The sequence below is a fragment of the Bombus huntii genome, chromosome 9, assembly GCF_024542735.1.
Source record: "Bombus huntii isolate Logan2020A chromosome 9, iyBomHunt1.1, whole genome shotgun sequence".
In the NCBI taxonomy this organism is placed as follows: domain Eukaryota; kingdom Metazoa; phylum Arthropoda; class Insecta; order Hymenoptera; family Apidae; genus Bombus; species Bombus huntii.
In genome coordinates this window covers 8,841,562-8,864,816 of record NC_066246.1, presented here as the reverse complement: position 1 = coordinate 8,864,816, position 23,255 = coordinate 8,841,562, and the positions used below count along the sequence as shown (strand labels likewise).

Sequence of the window (23,255 nt, the reverse complement as noted above, 5' to 3'; positions counted from 1 at the left end):
TAGTAGGATTTCACATTCACGTAAGTTATGAAAAATATACTTTATTTCGATATCTCATCGTGTCCCTTTGCACCATATTAAAAACAGCATGAGACAGAGTATTCGATTTAATTATTATACCTACTTCATATACTTAAAATAATCAACAACAACTGTTATAACAATGCGCCGAAATCTACGACGAATAATTCACTTGTAGGCTGTCCTCTTCATAATTCTTTCCTATTATGAAGCACAGGATGAATCTTCGCCGTGATTTTTCCCGAGAATCAGAGCAAATTTTTTTTTAAACAAACCACTGATCTAACGATTGAAATGCATGATCTTCAATCGAATTAGAAAAGACATATCAAAGGGTGCTGTGAAGAAAAGTCGCTTACATGTAGATCTAAACAAAACTAGATGCTTTCATGAGAGAAATATTAGTTTAATTTATGAAAAAGGAATGAACAATTCTACGTTAAGCCGATAATAATTAATAGGTGAACAGTCTTTGTGAATTTAATAAATGCAGCGAGACACAGTCTGCGTGTAAAAAAAAGAAGAGGAGAGATACTTATCCACGATCGATCTTACTCGTTTAGAAACTACATAGCTAGACGCAGAAACGAGATCCGAACGAACAAATACATATTCATGGAATGAAGGCGCGAGTGTTAGTCCGGTTCTGCTTTAGCTAAAACACTAAAGAAAACACGAAGCAGAGAGCGATGGAATTTATTTACAAAAGGCCGCGATGCACGCAAATCAACGCTCTTGCAATAATTTTTCTTTTTTCTCCGCGTGATTCCGTTCTTGCGCTCGATGATAACGCGCGTGGCGCAGAATTTTCTGTTTTCACACTCGGTGTACTCGCACGTGATCGCGTGCGTCAACTGTACGCAGCGTATGAACGGAAATTATCGTTAGTGTGTACGAGTTACTCGTACCGGATCGAGGTTTACTCGAGCATAACGAAACTGCACGCGCAAGTGCATTCAATCAATTTAAAATGTGTCCGTGAATTGCCGATAAACGAGTTTGACACAATCGCAACTCGCCAACTTGAGATGACTACTTATACGCGCATACAAAAGTTCGGGGATTAATCGATCGACGATGAAAGCAATTTTGAATGATCGCACGTTTCAATACGTTTCTATGCGAATCTTAAACGAGATATTTCTTCAGTTCGATCTTCAAACTTTTCCATATTTCTTTTGTAAAAATTGATAAACTTTCGCGTGAAAAATGTGAATATACGTTTTTGAATAAATACATTCTCATGGTGGGATATAAAGAGATATATTACACCGAATTATTTCATTGAAATGACAACGTACGTGCTATAGTACGTTGCCAGGAAAAGCTTCAAAAACGGTTGATGAAGGAGCCGTATCTATTGAGAAAAAAGTTATCTTATAATGCCTGACTATACGTTGAATATTAATAGCGAGATGATAAAAATTAGGAGACATTGACAATTTGAATTCGTTGATATTTCTTAAATGAGGATCTACTAATTTTTAAATTAACGGAAAAATGTTATGTCTGATGCAAGTGTATAAAAAGTGTTGTTTTGTTGAAAATATCTCTGAGGATATACTGAGAGAACGTTATTTATGATTCGATGTGATCTCCACACACGAATAGGCTAGTTTCTTGAATTTGGATTTAGAGATAAAGATGAAATATTTTATTCCTTTTAAATTATTTTCTTCGTCCAACGATTAATCCGTCATTGCAGAACACGAATAGAAAACACTTCGATGTTCACTTGACAGCATATCGATGCTAACTTAAGAAATTTTCATATAATTTTAGTAAGCTCTAAGTTTCTACAGTATCATTAGTGGTTCGATTCGACGGTAACCTGTATTTTGGCGCTTTTAGTTTTCTCAGAATGCCTGAAACGTTGAATTACAAATCGAGAATGGTACACAAATAACAGCTTATCTCCCATAAACAATTTAAATAATTGCTCGAAACACGCAGGTTCCACGCAATCGTTACAATTGCAAAGGAGATTTTTCAATACGCCAAGGTGGAACGCATTTATGTTAATGCTGATAATCAAGAAAACGGAATACGCTTACGTAGGAATAAGATCTCTGTACGAACGTTCTTATTAATATAAAATCCAGTCTCAGGACGTATCGGAATTTACCTGGAAAAAATTTCAAAACGATCATATAGTTGCTTCGTAAACGTTCAGATAAACGCGAGGCAAGCGTCCCTTTGATCATTGTTCCTCTCATTTTCAGCACAAACTCCTCCGATACGTAGTAGGATGTGACAACACTTTTCAGACTTTGGTTCTGATCTCGTGGCCAGATTTCGCGTTTGGGAAAAGATCCCGAGGTTCGCGTCCGCACTACCATACAATTTGGATCCCGGCGTACGTTCAACTGAGCGCTAACAAAGGCTCAACGGTCATACGGGATCTTCTTGCCTTGTCCTCTTCGTATTGCTTCATCTTCATCAACTTCCTTTTCCCTTTGCTCTGCTTCTTCCTCGGTGCTTCTGTCGTGGTCGTTACCTCGGAACTAGTTTGCCCTTCCTCTTCCAACATTCTCAGGGTCTCGATAATATTCCTAGGCTCTGTGATACGCCCAGCTGCGCTGCCGTTCTTATTTGCATAAACCACGGATAAATGAGAGAAACTGGACTTAGGAGGAGCCGTGATATCGGCGAAGTCTCGGAAATTCGCGAAGAAATCGCCACCGCGAATCGGCTGAGGTTTCGGATTGCTGAAATAGTTTGCACGGCCACGATTTCCACCGTGGTAGTAAGGATTATACAGACTATCGTCCATCGTGTACTCGTCGTTTTCTTTCTCTTCGGGGTAGTAAGTGCCACCTCGAATCACGCCAAAGTTCCCTGACCCTAGAAGCGGATGATGAACGTCTTTCGCCGTTGCAGTCGCTGTTTGATAGCCACTGCGATCGCGTTGGAAGTACCCGAGGAATCTATTGGGTCTATACCTTTGTTGCTCCGCGAAAGAAGCCCTGTGATTCGCAAACAACTCCGCAAACGAAGGGAAGAAGTTTTGACTATCGGTTTCCAAGCTTTTGTCTTCTGAGTCAGGCGCATCCGTTTGACTCGTTTCTTTGGTATTTTCCGCTTTCTGGTCCTTCGAGGTAGGCTTGTCGGTGGTAGAGCTTGGTAGCTCGTCTTTTTTCTCGGTCGCGTCTGATGGAACTTCGTCAGTTGTGTTTTTGTAAGTTTCGTCCTCTTGGTTTCCTTCTACCTTGTCGCCTTCGTCCGGCTCGGTACCGTCTGGCTCCATGTACATATCCGAGTCGTCACCGTCTTCGTATTCCTCGCCTGTTTCAGAGGCGGACGCTATGGAGTCCTGGAACATACAAACGAAATTTTCGAATGTTACAATCGCAAGCGAAATATTGTTTGTTCGAGCAGTAAGAGTCTGTAAAATTTACTAAATAGACTGAATATTTGTGGAATGTTTTATTTTGACGAGCGCAGCTAAAGAAATGAAACCTAAATTGGTCCTACCCAGTAAATATTAGAACGACCCTTATTTTGTATATTTTTATATATTATATGCATGTTTTTACATTTTTATATAATTCTAAATTTCCCATAAACTTGCACGATATTATTCCCCAAATAGTCATATTTATTACAGGAACATATACAAATGTTTTTATTTTAATGATCGACGAGTTTGAGCAAACGAAGTTAAAAGTTTTAGTATTATTCGATACTAGAGAAAAAGAAAAATTATCATTTGTCGGTGCTATTATTACGGGACGAAGATACTGAAACAATATTCGCATAGGGCAAAATTTCGCCTATGATAGAATTAACGATAAATCTTAAGAATAAAAGTTAAAAAAAGAAGCTTCTAAAAATGAAAAATAAGATCAATCAGATCAATTTTCAACAGGATATGTTTTCCTGGAAAAAGACGCGAGTAGTCGCGTGACGAAAGATTTATCGCATTCATTGTTCTGGAGATGAACTCTTGTTAAAAGGTATGCCAGGATGACGTATACCGAAGTTCCTTTCGCGGAGCTCATTGACCGATCGTATAAAAGGCGATGGTCTATCCTCGGCTAGGACAACACCACTGTGTCCTCGCCTTGACATTTAAGACATCTTCGTGCCGACGACCGGCTGCAAAACTAGTTAGCTGCTATCGTGCATATGACGTGGATACCAGCTGCGCCTATATATTTGTGCCGTTCAATATTACGCGTACTATACACTGTTATCTGGTAGAGGAACGTGCACGTGCGGACGCGAGCAATACTCACGCGTCGATGCTAATACGGACGATAGTCGTTGAAATCAGTTGCAACACACCGGTGACACGCCTAGTATTGTTACCAATATGTCAGGTCAACTTACTCACGTTATAACTGTATTCGCCTACTTTGTATTCGTCGAATGTTTCGATCCTAGAGTCGTTCCTATGGCTGTGCTTTTTTTAATCTATCTAATCCTAAGGGTAACGATCAATTCCTACTGGACGTTCGATTATCGGTTATTTGCTGGGAGGTAAGCTATGCTTCTTACGATTGTATGGTAATTCGACGTTGTATACACGTGTATAACATAGCGAGTGAGTCTACGCGGTAATTTAAACGATAATAAATGGAAAACAGTAGGTGCATGTGCTGGATGTGTCGTATAATTAAAATGCAATCTTTTTGCAGTTTTGATTGTCTCATATTTGTATGGAAATTTCATGCATCGATGAATGTGTCACGCGTAGAAATCTCTGTTTCACATGCATGTACACACGCCTGTTCGTATCACAATACGTATAGTTCTGACTATGTACGTGGATATTTGTGTATTATTTCACGTGCATTGGAAATACGAATTTTCAGGCTGTGGCTATCAACGTAACGAATTTCCAAATTCTAACAAGTTCTCGGGTTAGTGTTGGATACTAATAATAAGTTTCAACATAGCAGTTGCGGAACCTCCAGTGAAATATTTAATGGCAGCTGCAACATCGATTGCTCTCGATGTTTTTCAATTGGTGAAAATACTATTACGCCAAAAAGGAGTTGTTTGTTGCCACAGAATATAAATACTCCGATTTTTTATCTCTTTTTATTTCTAATCAGAAGTAATCGAAAATTGTATTGAAATTCGTTATTGATACTTTTAATGTGGAAGTTTAGACAGTATATATGCATATCAATAACATTTTACGGAACTTTAATTGTTAGATAGAGAGTTGCTAATTTAGAAACTACTCACAAGAAGCATCGTTATATAGTAGTTTATATGTATAATACATTTACAGCTCTATCTATACGTATTGTAAAATAACATATATACAGATACGATAACAACAATTAGCAGCAATTATGATATTTGGCCGTATTATTAGTTATTAATTTATTTGCGTGTCATTTAATTATTTATCATTAAAGGTAATTAAATTTGGCTTGAACTAATGTGATGATTGAAGGTAGTCAAGCGGTTGCAAGTTAGCGTGTTGATGCAGTTACGTAGAAACAGTGATTGAAAAGCGTAAATACAATGATTAGAGAGTACGAAGAGTTGCTACAGCTGAGTAAATGTGTTGAAATAATATTTTAATTCCGTTACAAACAAACCTTTTCTTTCCCTTACAATTAATCTAATATCAAATGAAAGAAAATTCTATTCATAGTACGACAATTATTTGGATTAACAAATGCTTGCAAGTGTATTTGATTTCACGTCTTAAATGATAGATTTGTTTAAATAGACGTAATTTAATTTTCGTAGAGCTGAAATATAGGTATTTCATAATACGTTCATCGGACGATGAATTAACATTTTTCTGACACGATTTGCGCAGGGGATAATTGAATTTCCAACTTTTTTACTCTTTCATAATTTAAACGAGTTATTGAAAGTCAAATGTCACAATTTTTTAAATCGAACTTATTAAATATGAACAGTATGATCTGTGCGTACGTGTTGACGATCCAATTGAAATTATACAGATTTAAGATAAGATATTTTAGTAAAATATAATACGTTCATTTTATTGTAAGATAATAATTTGCTCATATTCAAGGCAGTATCTTTTAAATCATGCTATATTAAATAATTAAATATTAATCAGAGAAACAAAAAATCAAATAAAATTGTCGATAAACCTTCTAACATAAATCCTTGCTACATTCTTATTATAAAGATCAGTTGGTTTAACATAATAATATAGCGCAATAAATTGTTTGTTCAATAAAATCTCTCTATTTGATGCCTCTATCTGAGGCATCCAATATTTCTGTTTTAACATATGTATATTATGACATCATTTTATTTCAACATGTAATGCACTAGATAAGCAATCATTCGTTATAAACGGTAATATTAAAAACGACAAATTTATTGCTCGCTACGATAGAACATATTTCCTCAGATACGATAAGGAAGTACATACTGTTACGTGTAAGAACATAAATAAAGTTACAAGATTTCAGATGGGTAGCGAACGAACCAAGTTATAAATCAATGAAGCACAGAACATTTTCCGGCAAACGGACGTTAACATATGCGCGCTGCTTTTTTACGAATGACCTCCGAGGCGAATATTGCATCAAGATTTGTAGACAACGAACACCTTTTGCCCTCGTAAATGAAAGTGATAGATGAGCTGTTATGTCGCGTAAGAAGAGATGATCACGATTCTGAATAAATACTTCTGACCGTGATCACGATGGAAGAAAATGTCGCGGTAAATTATTTAGATACGATCAACCGGCCATTCTAATTAACACAATCGTATTTTTCATTAACACGTTGAACACCGCGGTGAACACCGGTGACCTACATTTTGCGACTAAACTGAGATAAATTTTATGTAGTAAAAGATTTTTAACGATGTACGTAACTTCGGTGATATTGTCAGAGAAAAAGGTGCACAAATACAGTATGGTATTTGGCAAAAGTTAAATGTTATGCTGCGCTATATTTCATTTTATTGCGTTTGCTATGGTAAAATATATAAAATTTGTGTGGCAGTTAACGTATTAAGGAAGCGAGTTCTTTGTACGCTATTATCGTAGAACCTATTTATTTGGAACCAAAAGTAACATGGCAAAATGGAAACTTTTTATAGATACTTATAAAATAACTTGCTATTTCTATACACACACACATATATATAACTATATATTTCTACATAAGATCTCCATCAAAGATAAAGTATTATTAATAGTAAAAAAATCCTAAGATTTCTGACCGCGAGTGTACATCCTGCACAACTTGGCACAGATATCTTCATATTTGTTATATATTTTGACACGTTTATGTTGCATAAATATCCACGGTCTGATGATTACATTAAATGCGATAAACGCTCAGCGCGAGTAAAACTTTACGTCACTATAGCCATTACTTTACACGAATCGAGGAAAAGGATATCGTAACGAATATTTTTCTGACGTCTTATCAAGAAAAAACGTGTAATAAGATCTAACGTATGAGAAGTATAATCAGCAAAGCGTTTTATATATCGTTTTTTAAAGAGAATTCACAAGAAGTATTTGCTATATATCTTTCTTGTTTTTATTTACAATTAAGCAGCGTAGAAAGGCAACGAAGTAACGCAAGTGAAAGGGTTGTTTGGCTGAAAGAGATCAAAATCATGACAAATCTCCCCTGTATCCTCAGCCAACGATCTTAGACACAGGACACCAGAAGATGGATTGTTGCATCGGCTGACCGCAAAAGAAAGAAAAGGAGCTGTTATTAACACGCGATTACAGAACGCGAATTAATCTTGCGGCTCGTTCGTAACAGCAACACAACGCACCGATGATTATTATATTAAGTCAACGTTTGTATGCGGGGAATCCAATTAGCTGCAACGTCCTATCCTCCCTCTCCTCGGTATAAATTATATGTGTATTAAGGGCAATCAGTCTACCGAGCTGTAGGCTATAGGATAGATGATACAACGTGCGCTAGAGATACAATCGTAGCGTAAAGAAACATGGAAGCTTTATTGCACAGGTGCAACAGACGGGAAAGTATCGCACAAATCCTCTAGCGAAATCCGTTTCGACGCCTCAGCTGATCGTGGGATATCGACCTATGACGTTTCGGTCCCATTCCGGATCAAAATGATCGGCACGTTGCAATAATGATTGATTGAGTTCTGGTAAAGCTGGTCTTTTCGTTTCTAGAAATCAAGCTGACGTTTCGTATTATACTTATTTCTTATATTACTCACTCGACGATTCATTAAAATTCCATCATTTGCACTTTGATCTAAATACAAGAGCAAATATAGTATTTCACAAAATCTATTTATTTCACAGAATCTTTATTGCAGAGTGTAGTTTCTTGTTGTAAAAAAAATCGACAGAATACGTAATATGTTGGAAAAAAATTTTCTTGACCGTTCCTCACAGAAACTTGTGAAGATAAATCATTTGCCTTTTAAAGAATGAAATATGAAGTTGAGAAAACAAAAGGTATATTCCCTATTTATCATCTGCGAATCTTTTCCAAATTTTATCTTCTATGAATATATTTGTTAACTATTTACAAATATCTACGCCATTACATTTCACATATATCTGTGAACCTGTGAAAAATGTTTATTAAACTATTTGGGTCTAATGGTTTTCTAATGATAACAATTTTTCAGCTTGTAAAATATTTCATTCGGTGTGAACATTTCCTATAAGTGTGCATCAACGCGTCAAATTTATGAGTGCCAGGCATCAGTTTCACTTTTATTTTAGTTTGTTTGACAGGAAAGAGTTGCAAGACGATAATCTAAACGCATATTGGCACAGTTATATAAAGAGCTAATGAGTGCGTTTTTAATCGATGTCATTATCTCCTTTCGTAACGAGAGTGACTTTAAATACGCAATGTGCCAAAGAAGAGGTAGAGTGTTCACGATATCTTCTGATTTGATTCATTCGTGGTCGATCTACATAGTTTCTTACTTGTAATTCCAACTGAAAAATACGTCTCACGTAATATAGCAGACTCATAAATCTTGGTATTTATATCACGCAATACGTCAATAACGTAATATGAAATTTTTAATGCAATGCTGGAATATAGCGAATATAGCGTTTGATACGAAGCATGAATCATATTATTTTATTGCAAGACAAACGAAAGCGAGACAATGTACAAATCATTAACGATACTCTGTGCGATATACGATAATCTATTTCATTAAGTGTAATTTATTAAGAAACAAAATAGTTTCCTTTGCTGTTTCATTGATCGTTGGTTTATTGATATTATTTTAATGGAATATAAAAGCGTGAAATCATAATGAAACACGCTAACGCGAGTCATTTTACGCGAAATTGTTCAAACGGCAAGGGGCAATCGTATTTTATAAATTGACATGCAATAAATAATAAACGAGCATCGCAATCCATGAAATAAATCAAGTCGCTGACTTTCTACACGTTCTGTTAATAAGATAAAAAACCTATGTTTTCTTTCTAGCCTTTTCTTACCTCGTGTTCAATAGCGTCTGCAGGAACTGGCGCTCCATCTGAAACAAAGAATAAGTTCTTGTAAGATACAAAAAGCATTTATGATAGGGTAGTTAATTAAGAAATGTCGTCATTAAGATAGTATTTATTATACAGATATATGTATAATATATATATTATGGATATGCAATAGATTGCAGAAAATGTATGATGTATAGGTTCTCAGGTATCCTGAAGTTTCCGCGGTTTTTGCTATATATTCGACTTGTCTCATGTATATTTGAGGAATTATACAAACATGGTTGGATATATTCCATAGTGTATTTTTCTTTAAAATGGCGATCAGTTGCTCTTGTTTTATTCAGTAGATATTAGACATCAGCGATAAAAACGAAAAAACAGTACAAGCTAAGAAGTACAATCATAAATTGTATTAACTGGATATTCAAGTTTTGTTACATTTCCCACATTGCCTAATTTATTTCTAGCCGATATTCTTTCTTCCTGTTCGCTTGTTAATTTTAGAAAAAGCGTTATAGAAAAATAATTTAGGGAATAGAATTATATCGAATATTCCTTTTAGAATCTTTCCGACATTCAATCATCTATCTAAATTTTATTTGAATCAGTTAAACACAAAACGACAGGAAGGCTTACCATTATCGTTCGATCATACGCAAATCTGTTGATTAATCCGCTAATAGGCACGATCAGGAAATTACTCATCTAATAAGGGTTAAATTGAATACCGGAATGGCCGTTGATAAATGATCGTCCCCTTGCTGTTCAAGGCATACTGAGGCGCTCCTTGAAATTTTCAATCGAGTAACAACGAAGCTGCCTGAGAATGATAAATGCGACCGGTCCAACGATCTACATAAAGGCCGAAGACGATTATTACCAACACATTGCGATGCATTTTATACAATTTTCATGCCTAAAATTATGCTTGTAACAACAGTTTTTTCGCACCTTATAAAATGTTTAAATCTGTCATAATCATAACGCGTTTGCGCGTAACATGCAAATTGCATTCTGGTTGCAGTGTACGCGCAATATGGTACTACAAGAATAAATTATGGCATAAAAATGAATAAAAATAAGGAGTTATTAAACGCGTAACAGCAACATTCCTATTTATTGAGACATCTATTAGCCCAGTAGTATATCGCGATACATTAACTGCGCCATTACCGCAGTGGTTAATTAGTGTTTCTAAGAAACATTTCAAAAATAGTCGTTTCCATGCCTATGTTATGTTACAAATAAAATCGAAAAGCACATTCTACCACTTTCTTCATTAGACAAATAATAAATTGCTATAGGTAAAGCTTCGAATGGGTCGGGTTAGAAAGGATTAATTAACGCAGACTGTCCGAGCGAGCAGCTACGACAGTTTTCTTTCATCGTTGTCAGGAGAGAAAGTCAATTACTGCGATGACAAGCCACAAACGTTTAGCGATGACGTAGTACGTCTCGGGAGATCTTCGTGGTACGTGTTCAAAGTTAAAACGCCCGAGCAGTTGCTCCCTTGGCTCAACCTGTCAAGTATAGTTTGAAAGACAAGGCGCTTGGATCACCTCGTACATTTCCTACTTACTTGTCGCTCTGCTTTACATTTTCGAACGCGAATGTCTCCGACGACGCTCACTATTCAAATCAACTTTAAAACAAACTATGCCTACATAGTCAGGCATAATAAACTCCTAATAAACTCCTAATTGATCAAATCCGTTGCATAAAAGAAGAAAGTGCCTCTTGCGACGATAAACGGACATTAATCGTCGTTTTTGTTTGTTACCATGGTTACGTTAGAATGGAAATCGAGATGTTTAATCACAGCTGAGTAAAACAAACTTACTTATTACAATACCGTTTTTTTATATACGAACGGACAATACATTACAACGAATTTTGGCAAACAAAAAAGACGTGAAAGGCAAATAAGATGAAAAGGCATCTTAATTTATGCAACGGAATTATAATTGACAATAACATTGCCAATATCAATAATATAAATATAATAGATGACAAAATGTCTAAAACGAGAGTTACGAATACCCACATACACAAGTACAAAAGTTAAACGTTCTCTTATTCGAAATATAGTGCATTAATTACGGTAGATGTATCGATGCAATACTGTAGCGCAAAACATCGTTACGATTTAAATAAAAAGTTCTCTTCGCGTTAATGCGAACACCCCTGTTAAAATGAAGTTAATACATAGCAGACTGAAAAATATAATAAATTTATTACATTCTAAAACGAAACATCATTCACTGTACGACTCAGCATGACGCCAGTTATTAATTAATTACACTTAATTGGCTTTTATCCTCTTTATTCGGATAAGTTATCATCATATTAACCGGATAGATATCATAACATTATTCAGAAAAAGATTTCTCAAATAAGGTTGTTAAATCACAGTGTGTTGGTAGTATTTCACCACACCAATTACAGCCACCGCAACGTAATGCGGCATCCGCCAGTAATTTGTTGGACCGATTCTGTGAAATTCTCGTAATTTATTGCAGTGCGTATCATTGATCGCAACGAAAGATGTATCGCGATTCCTGCGTTTAGAAAGGCATACGCACCGCAAAGAATGTTCATATATCATTAAGTACACTGACAATTTTAAAGAGTTATTCAAAATATCAACTTAGGACTGTTTACGATTAAATATACAGAAATTAATAATTTATAAAGTACTTTCCTAAATAATAATGAATTAAACAAAGAGAAATATTCTAAAATTATATTTATACGTGTATATATATGTACATTTGTATATGTATATGTATAAATGTATATATATGTACATTTAGTTGTGACATTCAGTTTTCCGTTGTGCTGACATTATTCCTTCGTACATCTTCCCATGCCCATACCATGGTACAGCTGTGAACTTTAAACATTTAACGTTGTTTCAGCGATACGTACAATAAAATTGCAGTGTTTCATAGTTAGTCAATAATAGGTATGCAATTTTACAGCTGATTAAATTGCTTCGTCAATGATTATCCTAGATATGAATTATTTATCTAGAACATGTCAATGCAAAATAGACTAGCCATCAATATTCATCTATGATTGAAAATTGTGAAAACTTCTACCAGAATATGTATATGTATATAGAACGTTCATAAGAACCTCCTAAGTATATCTTTACCTACGAAAGAAATTACATAAAGACAAGGAATTGTTCTTTTGCAATGTATGGGAAATGCATAAGGAAGGAAAGTTATAATCACTGTATTAATCATTGTTAGAAATTAATTACATTCATTCGCTTTCAAGCAAGGAATGTAGAACGTACCATCGATTTAGCATTCGTATTAGGCTGATAGGTACGAAACACCGACTCTTAAAAATTTGAAATTGGCAATTCTGAATACCGTGCATTGAAGTTCCTTGCTACGTGGAAGTAGAAGAATCATCGAGATATTCGAATAAATCTTTTTATAACTTTAACCTTCCTACTACAACAAAATATTATAATTTCGATATATTCTACTAACAGAAACATTCTTTTATCAGGAATAAAAATAACTCTTAGTTTCCTAACGCATCAACATAGACGCAACGCTCATTCCACTTGAAACGTTAAAAGAAACGCAAGACTCATTCTACTGAAACGCCGAATGACGCGTATTCCATATTAATCGTACTTTATGTTACACGATGACATAGATACCGATCTTTTAACGCATCGATGTACACCTCCACTTTCTAAAGAACTGTTGCCAGCAACATCTTCACGAGGGAACAATCAACAAGAAGATGTCGAAAGATACGTAATGCCCGCACTGTATTCTTGGGTAATAACGTATGCCTGATGCGACACCGCTTTGCTATACATAGAATATTTCGCTTTCATCGCACGACAGTAGCGGTTATCGAACGCTGATCTGCCTCTTACGCGACCTCGTTCTTCAATGATACTTCTTGAAATCAGCAATAATGAGGATGATCCAGACGGGAATCTGTCCGCTCGTGCTGCGCTTTCAACAGTGTTCACGCCATTGTTTCAACTAAGAACCGGAGATGACGTGTTATTATTGTCTGTAGCTATCGCAATGAATAAAAGGCTGTGTCGTGTGCTTATAATAACTTAATAAGACAAATTGGCTGACCTGGAAACTCTCCTCTTTATTTTATATTCTCACGATCATTGATTAAAGAGGACACCGATTGAAGCAGAATCCTCGCTTGGGATAAAAATATGAAAATTTATATTTGTCATTTTTACATATTTTATATTTTCAATGTATACATACTTTTTGAAAGGAAAGTGTATGTTATTTATACGTAAAATATAAATTCAAATAATATGAACTATATTACCTTCTACAAATTCCATAAATTACTTAATACAGCTATTAAAATGTTTACGCACATTTACAATTATGTAACAGTCAAGAAATATTTTTCACTTGACACATTAGAATAATTATCTTGTAAGACAGTTTCTGAAATTATAAATATTATCCATAAATATTAACAGTATATACATAGTATATACATAATAAGTTTATATATAAGAACATAAGAGATTCATAGCGGAATAAATTTTGTCAATTCCAACGAACAGTTTCTCAATCGAATTCAATTTATTTCCTTATTTTACAATTAAAAACGAAGTTTCTGTATTTTTGGTCGTAGGACTTGATCGTATATTGTCCAGTCTCTGTAGCAGCTGCAACGAAACTGCGCGCGTAAACGCACGTACACGGTACGAATTGATTTGATGGACGAGCAATCAAAGTCGACAGAAAAAATTGCACGCTTACTCGCGGTGTACATCGAAGCGACAACATACCGTTTTCCGTTTCTAGATAACCGGGGCTGCTTTGAAATTGTAATACGCACGCGAACGACATAATCAAATCGCAAATCAGACCGGATTCTTATGACCGCGCGGCACACCACCGACGAGGAAGTGATTACCATCGTTCGAAATACGAACCTCTCTCGTTTCTTTTTTCGCCCTGGGTTGCAATGAGAAAGGACTCGGGATATTACGTACCCAGCTACGAAACCCAAGGAAAATTTGTACCTGAACGATTGGAATTGTGGATTGGGTGCTTCCTACTTTCAGTTCATTTTGAAAAAAAAAAAAAAAAAAAAGGAAAAAAGATCGTTAAAAGCCAACGGCGTTCCCGTATTTGCCGCCTGCTGCCTGCCTAACGAGATCTTTGAGAGACCTTCCTGAGTGATATCTCAGCAATATTTTATCTGGCTGGTGAGCGGCGAAACGACCATACCCGCCCCCTTTAAAGTCGCCAACGAGCGATATTCATGTCACGGGATTAATTAATATATCTACTTGCAGTTAGCACATTAAGTAGAAGGCTATTTTTCGAATGAACGTTTCTCTGTATGGATTCGTAATTGGATGTAGTTCGATCGTAAAGTTTATTCAAAATTTTCTTTGCACCAAGGTTTTCTTCTACCTGTTTATAGTTAATAATTGGTAATGAAAATACATCTTTCGATCTTTATTGCAAACGTGTTCGAAAACCGGCTTATCCATGGTGATGAGGCGAGATTATTGAACGAAGGTAGCTGATATGTAAATGTATGCTATAACTTATACATTTTCTCGTATACGTTTTATTGCATCGTTTGAATTTCTACAGTTAAATAAAAGGCATTTGTAGTAAAAAGAAACATGTTTTACACGAAATAAAACGAAAAATACAAAATAGATATAATTCTTATTTAATGTCAAAATGTCCTAATAATGAATGGTCAGCGATGATGGCTATTGTTAGAGGCTAAAAGTAAATATATTAAAATGATACTTTGAGAAAAGGATATATTATTGATAAAAGAGTAACCTCCTGACTTCAAAGATATAAGATTAGCATCATTTTCTGAGTTAACAATTTGTCTTTTGACGTTAAATTGACACGATGATTAATAACATGATAAATAATCGAATTTGCAATTTCTTTTATCGAAGACAAGAAAATAAAATTGTACATCAGGCACAAGATTATTCGTACCACCAACGAATAATAAAGCAACGTACCTACATATATGGTATACTGCTTTCTTACTTATCGCAAAAATTGACACGTTGCTCTCAATCAAAATCCCTCGCATAAGAAATGGAAATCATGATTTATTATATTCTTTCCCTGTGGTCTTCAAATCCAATCGTTATAATCATGTTCTTATGACCGACTTAGGAAATACGATTTTGCCGCAACAATTATGATTTCCTGCGCTCGAAGGTATGCTCTAACGATATGCGCGTAAATGTTTTATACAGTAGAATACAGGTTGCACTATAAAGTTGTATCTCCGACGTTGCATTGAATGGTGCCACAAAGAACGATCGAATATGCAATAAAGTACTTCCATAAAGGAGTTGCTACGTATTCGCTGGAAACGTTGGTCCCATCAATAATCATTAATGAGACAAGCGCTTTATCGACCCTGTATTCCGAATCAACGATTTCGAAATGTAATTTAGTTGTGAACAGAGTCCCGTCTCGAGTGACGAATCTAACGTATTCCATGAACACTGCCAGGCGCGAGGCTACCTCGTTAATTCAAACTATCGTGATCTTCGAGCTTCGCGCAGTTGCTGCGGCGTCCCGAGTAGACGTCACCAACACGAGATGTGGGTAATTGAAAGTACATCGACGATAAAAGAGGCGCGTAACCGTTGTGATAATCTGCATTTATTCACCGAATCGTGGGCGCCGCATCGAGTTTAATTGAACGAGATTCCATTAATCTTCGCCTAAGTAACAGAGATCTTGTTACTGTTACTATCTACCTTTGGTACTTCTTGTTTATTCGTAGCTACTATATCGAAAGTTCGTATGTTTAAATGTGTTCAAAGCATTGCGCTATTTGGTATGTTACGATTATGTATCGAGGTTATCGATACGTGTATGTATATCTTTTATGATGTTTGAATAGGAGAACTATTTGAGATTTAATATTTCACGTCTCGCGGAACGTGTAACGCTCCTGATCGATATATTGCGTGAAATTAATAAACGATCGTAATAAATTCGCATATAGTCCGCAATGAGGTTACAATGTTTTTATTATAAACCTCCTTAACATTGAACACATGGATCTAAAATTTTTCATTTTCACGATGATTAGACGATATACAGTGCAACTTCGTCTATCTGAACCTGTCGGAGAGGAAACAGTTTATATATAATTGGAGTTCACAGAATAGAAGATCACGTTCAGAGAAATAAATTCAACCAGCAAAAATTCAATTAATCGGGCATTAACTAAAATTTCCTTTTAATATATAGAATTTTTTCATATTTGCGATTCTTCGGGTTTTGCAACGAACAAAGCATAGCATACTATTGATATATACTGATATACAGTAACTCGATTAAAACTCAAAGAATCACAAATACGTTATCGAATACATGCGTCGTAACAAATTCCTGCCTCTTTCACGCGGTCGACAAGTAACGTTAGAAGAAAATCAAACGAATACTATTAACGCGGCAAATTGGCAAATTCGAACTTCGTAGAAACGATATTTCCTAGAGTTCGGTTAGAACAATGGCAAGAAGAACCGCAGAAAGGAAGGCGCATCGATGCGCAACATTAACAGGCCGCGCACGGTATCATGGGAATCACTTGCCACGGAACGTGGGAGTTTGCAGGAGCCACACCTTGTTCGTCGAAGAATCGTATTGAAAAGGACGTTTCGTGAAAAGGCTAGGGAGGAAGAGAGGGGAAAGAGACAGGCGGAACAGGAGGGACGGAGAAAGAATCTCGTCCCTCGAAAATATTTCTCGAGAGTGAAAGCATCCGGCTCGGCCACGGCTCGACACACAGCATCTCGACACAGCACCTCCGGCCACGTATCGTCAGCGCGCAACACGAGGTAGCGATCGTCTCCTAGGGATCGTGACGACTTAAACTTTCGTTTAATTTATCATGGCGTGCGCGGGGGTCCAATCAAGAACTTTCTCTTGAAGGGAAAAATCCAGCCGATCGTACTTCGCCTCTTTCACTACTCGGCGTCTTCTCTCTGTATCTTTCATTGCTTTCATCCGGAAACAGCCGCGGAACGTTTCTACGACGTTATTAACGATACTCGTGGAAGCGGAAAACCTAATATGTATTTTTTCGACAAGTAAACATGATACCTAGTGACGTAAAGTCTTACGAAGTAAATGCTAAAGACGATTTGTAATACTACAAGCTTTATGTTGATATGTATCACTTTAGTAGATTATTATTTAACGAATTATTCGATACATCCTTAGGATTGAATAGTTGAATAGATCAAATAGAATTTACTTCAGAACCCTGATTTACTTAAACACTTCCAGATATAATATTATAAGGTAAATGAAAACATCTGTATTTATTCCGGGTATTTTACTTAACTCGTGACAGTAAAAAGTTAAATAAACCATAAATATGTGAAGTTCATAAAAAATCTGATGTTTATGCGTAAACCATATACGCATAGCTTACAACTGTTGTATGTTAATAACAGCTGCAAGTAAAGTAATTTATATAATACTATTTACCGTGAAATCATCAGTTATTCTTTAGTACAGCAAAACGTAGCCCTGCAGATACAGTTTTGTTCCTTGTTCAATGATTTATGATAACCAACATGGATTATATTTCGTATACGTCCGCATAAACAAGCAACGACAATTTGGTTGGAAACAGGAAACATGTAGATAAAACTAATCGTTTGTTTTCGATTTAGTAATAGCCAGATACTTTCGATACGATAATAAATTTAATTTTCTCTCTTACATACGTAGTTTACTGGTTATTATGCAGAATGCTACGTGTATTAAATAAATAAAATTTATGTTTCTGCACTAGCTACAATAAATGCTTTAATAGATTAAAACACAATCAGAATCTCTCAAACATCGTTGTATCTGAATATTAATAAATGTTACTGTATCTACCGCAAATTAATAGACAGATGCACAATATTAGAATCATGCACCCGTAATAAACAAGAAGTGCATGCATCAGTTTTTGATTACCTAGCAACTTTCTCGGTGCACTCAAATTTAAAATCTGATAAATCGAGCAGATTACATCTACGTTCATGCCCTCATAATTCTTCAAACATCGCCAGTTATCTACGATCAGATGCACCCGGCTTCCGTATCCTTATATGGAAAACAGATCACGATCGATAGGTTGGATAAACGACTTGCAAGGGCTCGCAATCAAGATTTGCCGGTTTCGCAAATTGATTTACAAATAGATTAATAGAACTCCAAATTGCGGAAGCGACTTGTCACATAAGAAACACTTTAATTTCAGTTTTAGAGTTAATATAGCAAACTTTTCGATTGGTACTTTCGACTCTTACAAATAATATAATAATATAATATAATAAAGAATATATGGAAGTGCAGAATTAATAGTATTTCTATTACGGACATTTGATTATAGATATTTAATTATTCTAATTGCTATCATAATATAATTTTTGCGATTTTCAAATATTCTACAGTTTTTATTTTATCTTAAATTTAATACAAAGGTATGTAACACGATTTAACTATTCTACTACATCTTCAAATATTTTTCTCAAAATAATATTTATGATTTTCACGTATTCTCCATATTCTATTTTATTTCAAACTTAAAAAAACAAAGGATTATAGTATTTTATTATAATAGGCGGATAACTTTCTTTGTTAAGGTAATAAATATAAAATGTCCAATAGATGTATCTTTATATGTATACGCACTTGTAAACAACAAGAAACATTGATGACGATGAACACTGAATGTGATGTTACATAGCTATGTTATGAAGGAATCATCAATTTTAAATATGTATAACATAGACTAATTAGTCGCATTAAAAAGATAGGCGTTACATATAGGCGTTCGTATAGGTGTTAATTCGACTTAAATCGCATATTTAAAACTTCTATCGTCGATGCATATTAGACTATAATATCTTTGAATACTGATGAAGTTGAAAAACTCGTTTCTCGCACACACGTGTGAAGTCGTGTTGCTCGTATATTTTATTTAATAATGCAGAATCATATACAAAGCTTGCACAGAAGTGGATCAATTACAAGATGAAACTAACACGAAATCGATTGTAGTGTATCGTGTTCGGTGATGTTTCACTTGCTCTCTTTGTCGTTGAGGGAGATTGGCCTTGGCATTACCAGAGTTAATTCCTAGTACTTTCAGTATCAATTGCTCTTATTCCATGTCACTTTCACCATCAGAATTATAAACAAGTTTATTTCATCGTTTGGAAAATCTCACGAATGTCTTAATATTTTAAACGAATATTTATCTAATCGTGAATTATGAAGTGTAACTTGATAATTATATTTTTAGTGACGTTATGCGTCTAATTAATTATAATTCTGGTTTCTTTCAATTTAAGTAATTCAATTCCAATCGTCAATAAATAAATCGATAATATATTCACACGTCCCAGGTTATTTAGCGACGAGTTATGAATATTAGTTTAGATTGAGCAGTCGAATACGGAAAAGCGATGTTCCCCCGTACTTTTGCAAGGAAACTGTGAAATACAAGAATCTTGCGACACTTTCTCTCTAATTAAAGAGCAGGCTAACTTGTCACGCGAGCTATTGATTGCGATTTGGCTTTTTACTGTTAATTTATTGAGGAACGTGGGCATCAAGTAATACCTTATCAAACGAAATATTTCATTGCATTCATTATTGATTCTAATAACAATCTTTCACGACATTAAAAGCCCACGTTTGATCATTACAACTTTAATTAGATATTAGATAACTAGAGCAGAACTAAGTGTATTTAATCTTACCGATCATTATATAAGTAACGAAAGTGTTGGGTATGCTCCTTTATAAACGAGGATGTTAAAAATCAGATATAGATATGATTACAGATTTGATTCTTTTAATTAATACATTTATTGAGCATAAATTAAGTTAGATTTATAAATTACTAACCGATACGTAAAAAGGTTAACTTTCTACATAATTTCATGTTTCAATTTATCCATTAATTAGTACTTTATATATCATTTATTTATTTACAAGTGTTATACCTGTTACACAGTGACGAATTCAACTATACGAGAAATTTTACATATTTCCCTTTTTTTATATATATAACATAAGACTTAAAAATTGTATCCTTCTAGTTTGAAACATAAACTAAATTAAACTGAACTGATCCATAATATCCGTGTTCTATATGTTTTAATAATAATATACCTATTAAATATGCGATGCACATAAAAAATCCTTCTCACATTACATTTATATCTCAGGAAATTAACCCAATGTTAGCACCGCTTGGGGAGCGTTCAGCACAAAAACCACATAGTTATAATTACAAAAGTGAAAACGCTTTCGTTGCTTTACCATAGACACATATGGTTAGACTATATTAACGTTACTCTTGAGGGATAGATTTCAAAGCAGCTGCCTGGCACACTACCGCAATTTATCACCGAATGGAGATTGACGCCCGTAGAGATTGGCTCGATACAAAGCATCGCCGCAAGTATATACGATCGGTATAATTTTCTCGGAGAACAGTAGAATCTTACAAGAGTCATGATGTTCGTATGACTTTCTCTCCATGCCGTAAGGTGTCTAACTTCCTGGTAACGGACGACCGAGTTATGACAGACGGATTGAATACGATCACGGGGATTCTCAATCTTCTAAATAGTTTTTCTTTCAAGATCATTGGAGATACGATGACTCGAAATTTAAACTTCAAATTATCGCGATACCTATCGGGCACGATCATTACAGGTGATTTCAAACGATTGCTCAGTCATTGATCTAGAGATAGTTTCGATCGTGTATTATCTTGAGAAGTTGATATTGTTGAACCTTCTCAGTACACTAGGAAATTGCTTATTTGCTTAGCTGTCTGTTACGTGAGATATGATTCTTTCGGTAGATAATGTAACAGTTATAATTAGACTGCAAATATTTATGCATTTATGGGAAATTTAAAAATACAAAAATGCATAGAATGATGAATACAGATTGAACATATGACGTACAAAAATATCGTATTATAACGATATTTGTCTGTGTGTTTCATTTCTTCGATTGTATCAGAATGGAAATTCGCATAAGCATCCGTAGTTTAGTTCCAATTCGGAATCTGTCACGCATTTGATGAGTCAATAAAATGGTAACTCACGTGCAACGTTTAGTATGTGTTATTAATCTGGTATCGTTGCTTTATTATTTTATGTAATTAGTAAATCTTCATTTAACGAATGTTAGAGTTAAAATTAAAATAAGAGAAAATACGAATCAGTTGAAAGAAGAGCACAACATCCTTGTTACCATTTTCTTCCTGCAGAGCCACATCTAGAACACTTCGATCGTTGATGCAAGGACATTTCGATCATTAAAATTCTGTGACAACCAATTAGTCTAGCATATTTATTTTTCCCACGATGATTTCATCCTCCACGGTGAGATTGCAAACAGACACATCTAAGTTAGTGGAACAAACCATTACAGAGTATTTTGTTCCTAATGAAACGACGAAGCTTAATCATTATACAGAACGTAATCAGAAATCAAGATATACATATACACATACATCCCTACCGATAAAAAGATATTCTTAATCGGTAATCTTTCTAACATCTTATCATTTTATAAGGATGTCAACGCGTAACTTTCAAGTGCCGAAGAAAGAACTGCAATAATTCCTTTCCTCGATCACTCAGAATTGACATATTGCGTTTCTTACTTATGACAGATATTTTCATATCGATGTGAAATAAGTCGCTAACAGTGCTACATCGCCTTATTTATGACTTGTCAACACGTAATTCTTTGACTGATTTATAACGCGTGGCTATCCTGTTTTACAAGGCGGCAGCGAATAAAAGAAGTCACAGGTATCTCGTTCCTAGATACAATGATCGCAAGACTTCTTTCAGGTGCTCGCTCCGGGTGTCCAATCTTTGTCGAAGTACCGTTTGCCATTAATGCAATGCACGTGTTTAACGGTAGCGAAACGATTTAGTTATTTGTCATGCCTGCCGGCTTTATTGTAACAACCTGTACCTAGCTTGCTGGCTCGACCATAGAAGCTGACAACCGGAGGGCGATACTGGTTTCCAGATTAGAAGTTCAATGGTCAGCGGCCACTATACCTAGATGACATTAGGGTTCGTGTGCTCTAATTCTTTGGGCAACTACCAACACGAACGACCATCCCACGCGATAGAAAGTGAACTGACCGATAATCAGTCATTTTCTTTATTACACCGTGCGCACTTGTAAATGTCAGACGACCGATCTTGATTGGCATTGTGCATGGCCATGTGGTACGATGGAATAGTGAGGAAAAATGCGAATAAGTATCGCGATGGTGTGAAGCAACAGCAAACAATATGAGACGAGCAATCAGTCATCCATTTAGAAACTTAAGCAAAATGAAAAATTGACATGGACAAAGGGGTAAAAAGTGAATGTAGCATTGTGTATCGAAGTAGAAGAAATCTAGGTAATTGCATCAGTAAACGTAATTCAATAGAAAAGCAAACATGTAATAGTAAATATTAATGAAATTGCAAATCTTAATCATTTTTCATTATTATTTTTATTTATCTATTTAGAATTATATATTTATTTATCTATTTAGAATAAGTAACGAGATGAATGACTCTACACCGTAGATTTTGTAGAAAATCGCATCGCATATATAACTCAAGCGAACCCACAGAGATTTTGTCGCAGACATAAGAATTTCCAATCTTATAAAATTTCAATCACGTACAATATTTTCATGAAAGTTTTCAATGGTAAATGTTTAAATACTTTCATG

At 35.2% G+C, this 23,255-nt stretch overlaps 1 protein-coding gene across 3 annotated transcripts in view; it reads right to left on the bottom strand.

Moving 5' to 3' along the window:
- Nucleotides 1-25: 25 nt before the first annotated feature.
- The window catches only part of LOC126869851 (uncharacterized), a 76,466-nt gene continuing 53,236 nt past the window's right edge, over nt 26-23,255 (bottom strand). For 2 of the 3 annotated variants that reach the window (XM_050626909.1, XM_050626910.1), the window contains 2 exons: nt 9,450-9,487; nt 26-3,334 (listed from right to left, as the gene is read on the bottom strand). In XM_050626909.1, the coding sequence (XP_050482866.1) occupies nt 2,384-3,334; nt 9,450-9,487 (989 nt within the window). In that variant the 3' untranslated portion in view covers nt 26-2,383. Of the gene's footprint in view, nt 3,335-9,449; nt 9,488-10,085; nt 10,556-23,255 lie in introns of those variants that run through there. The other variant, XM_050626911.1, reaches the window with a different exon arrangement.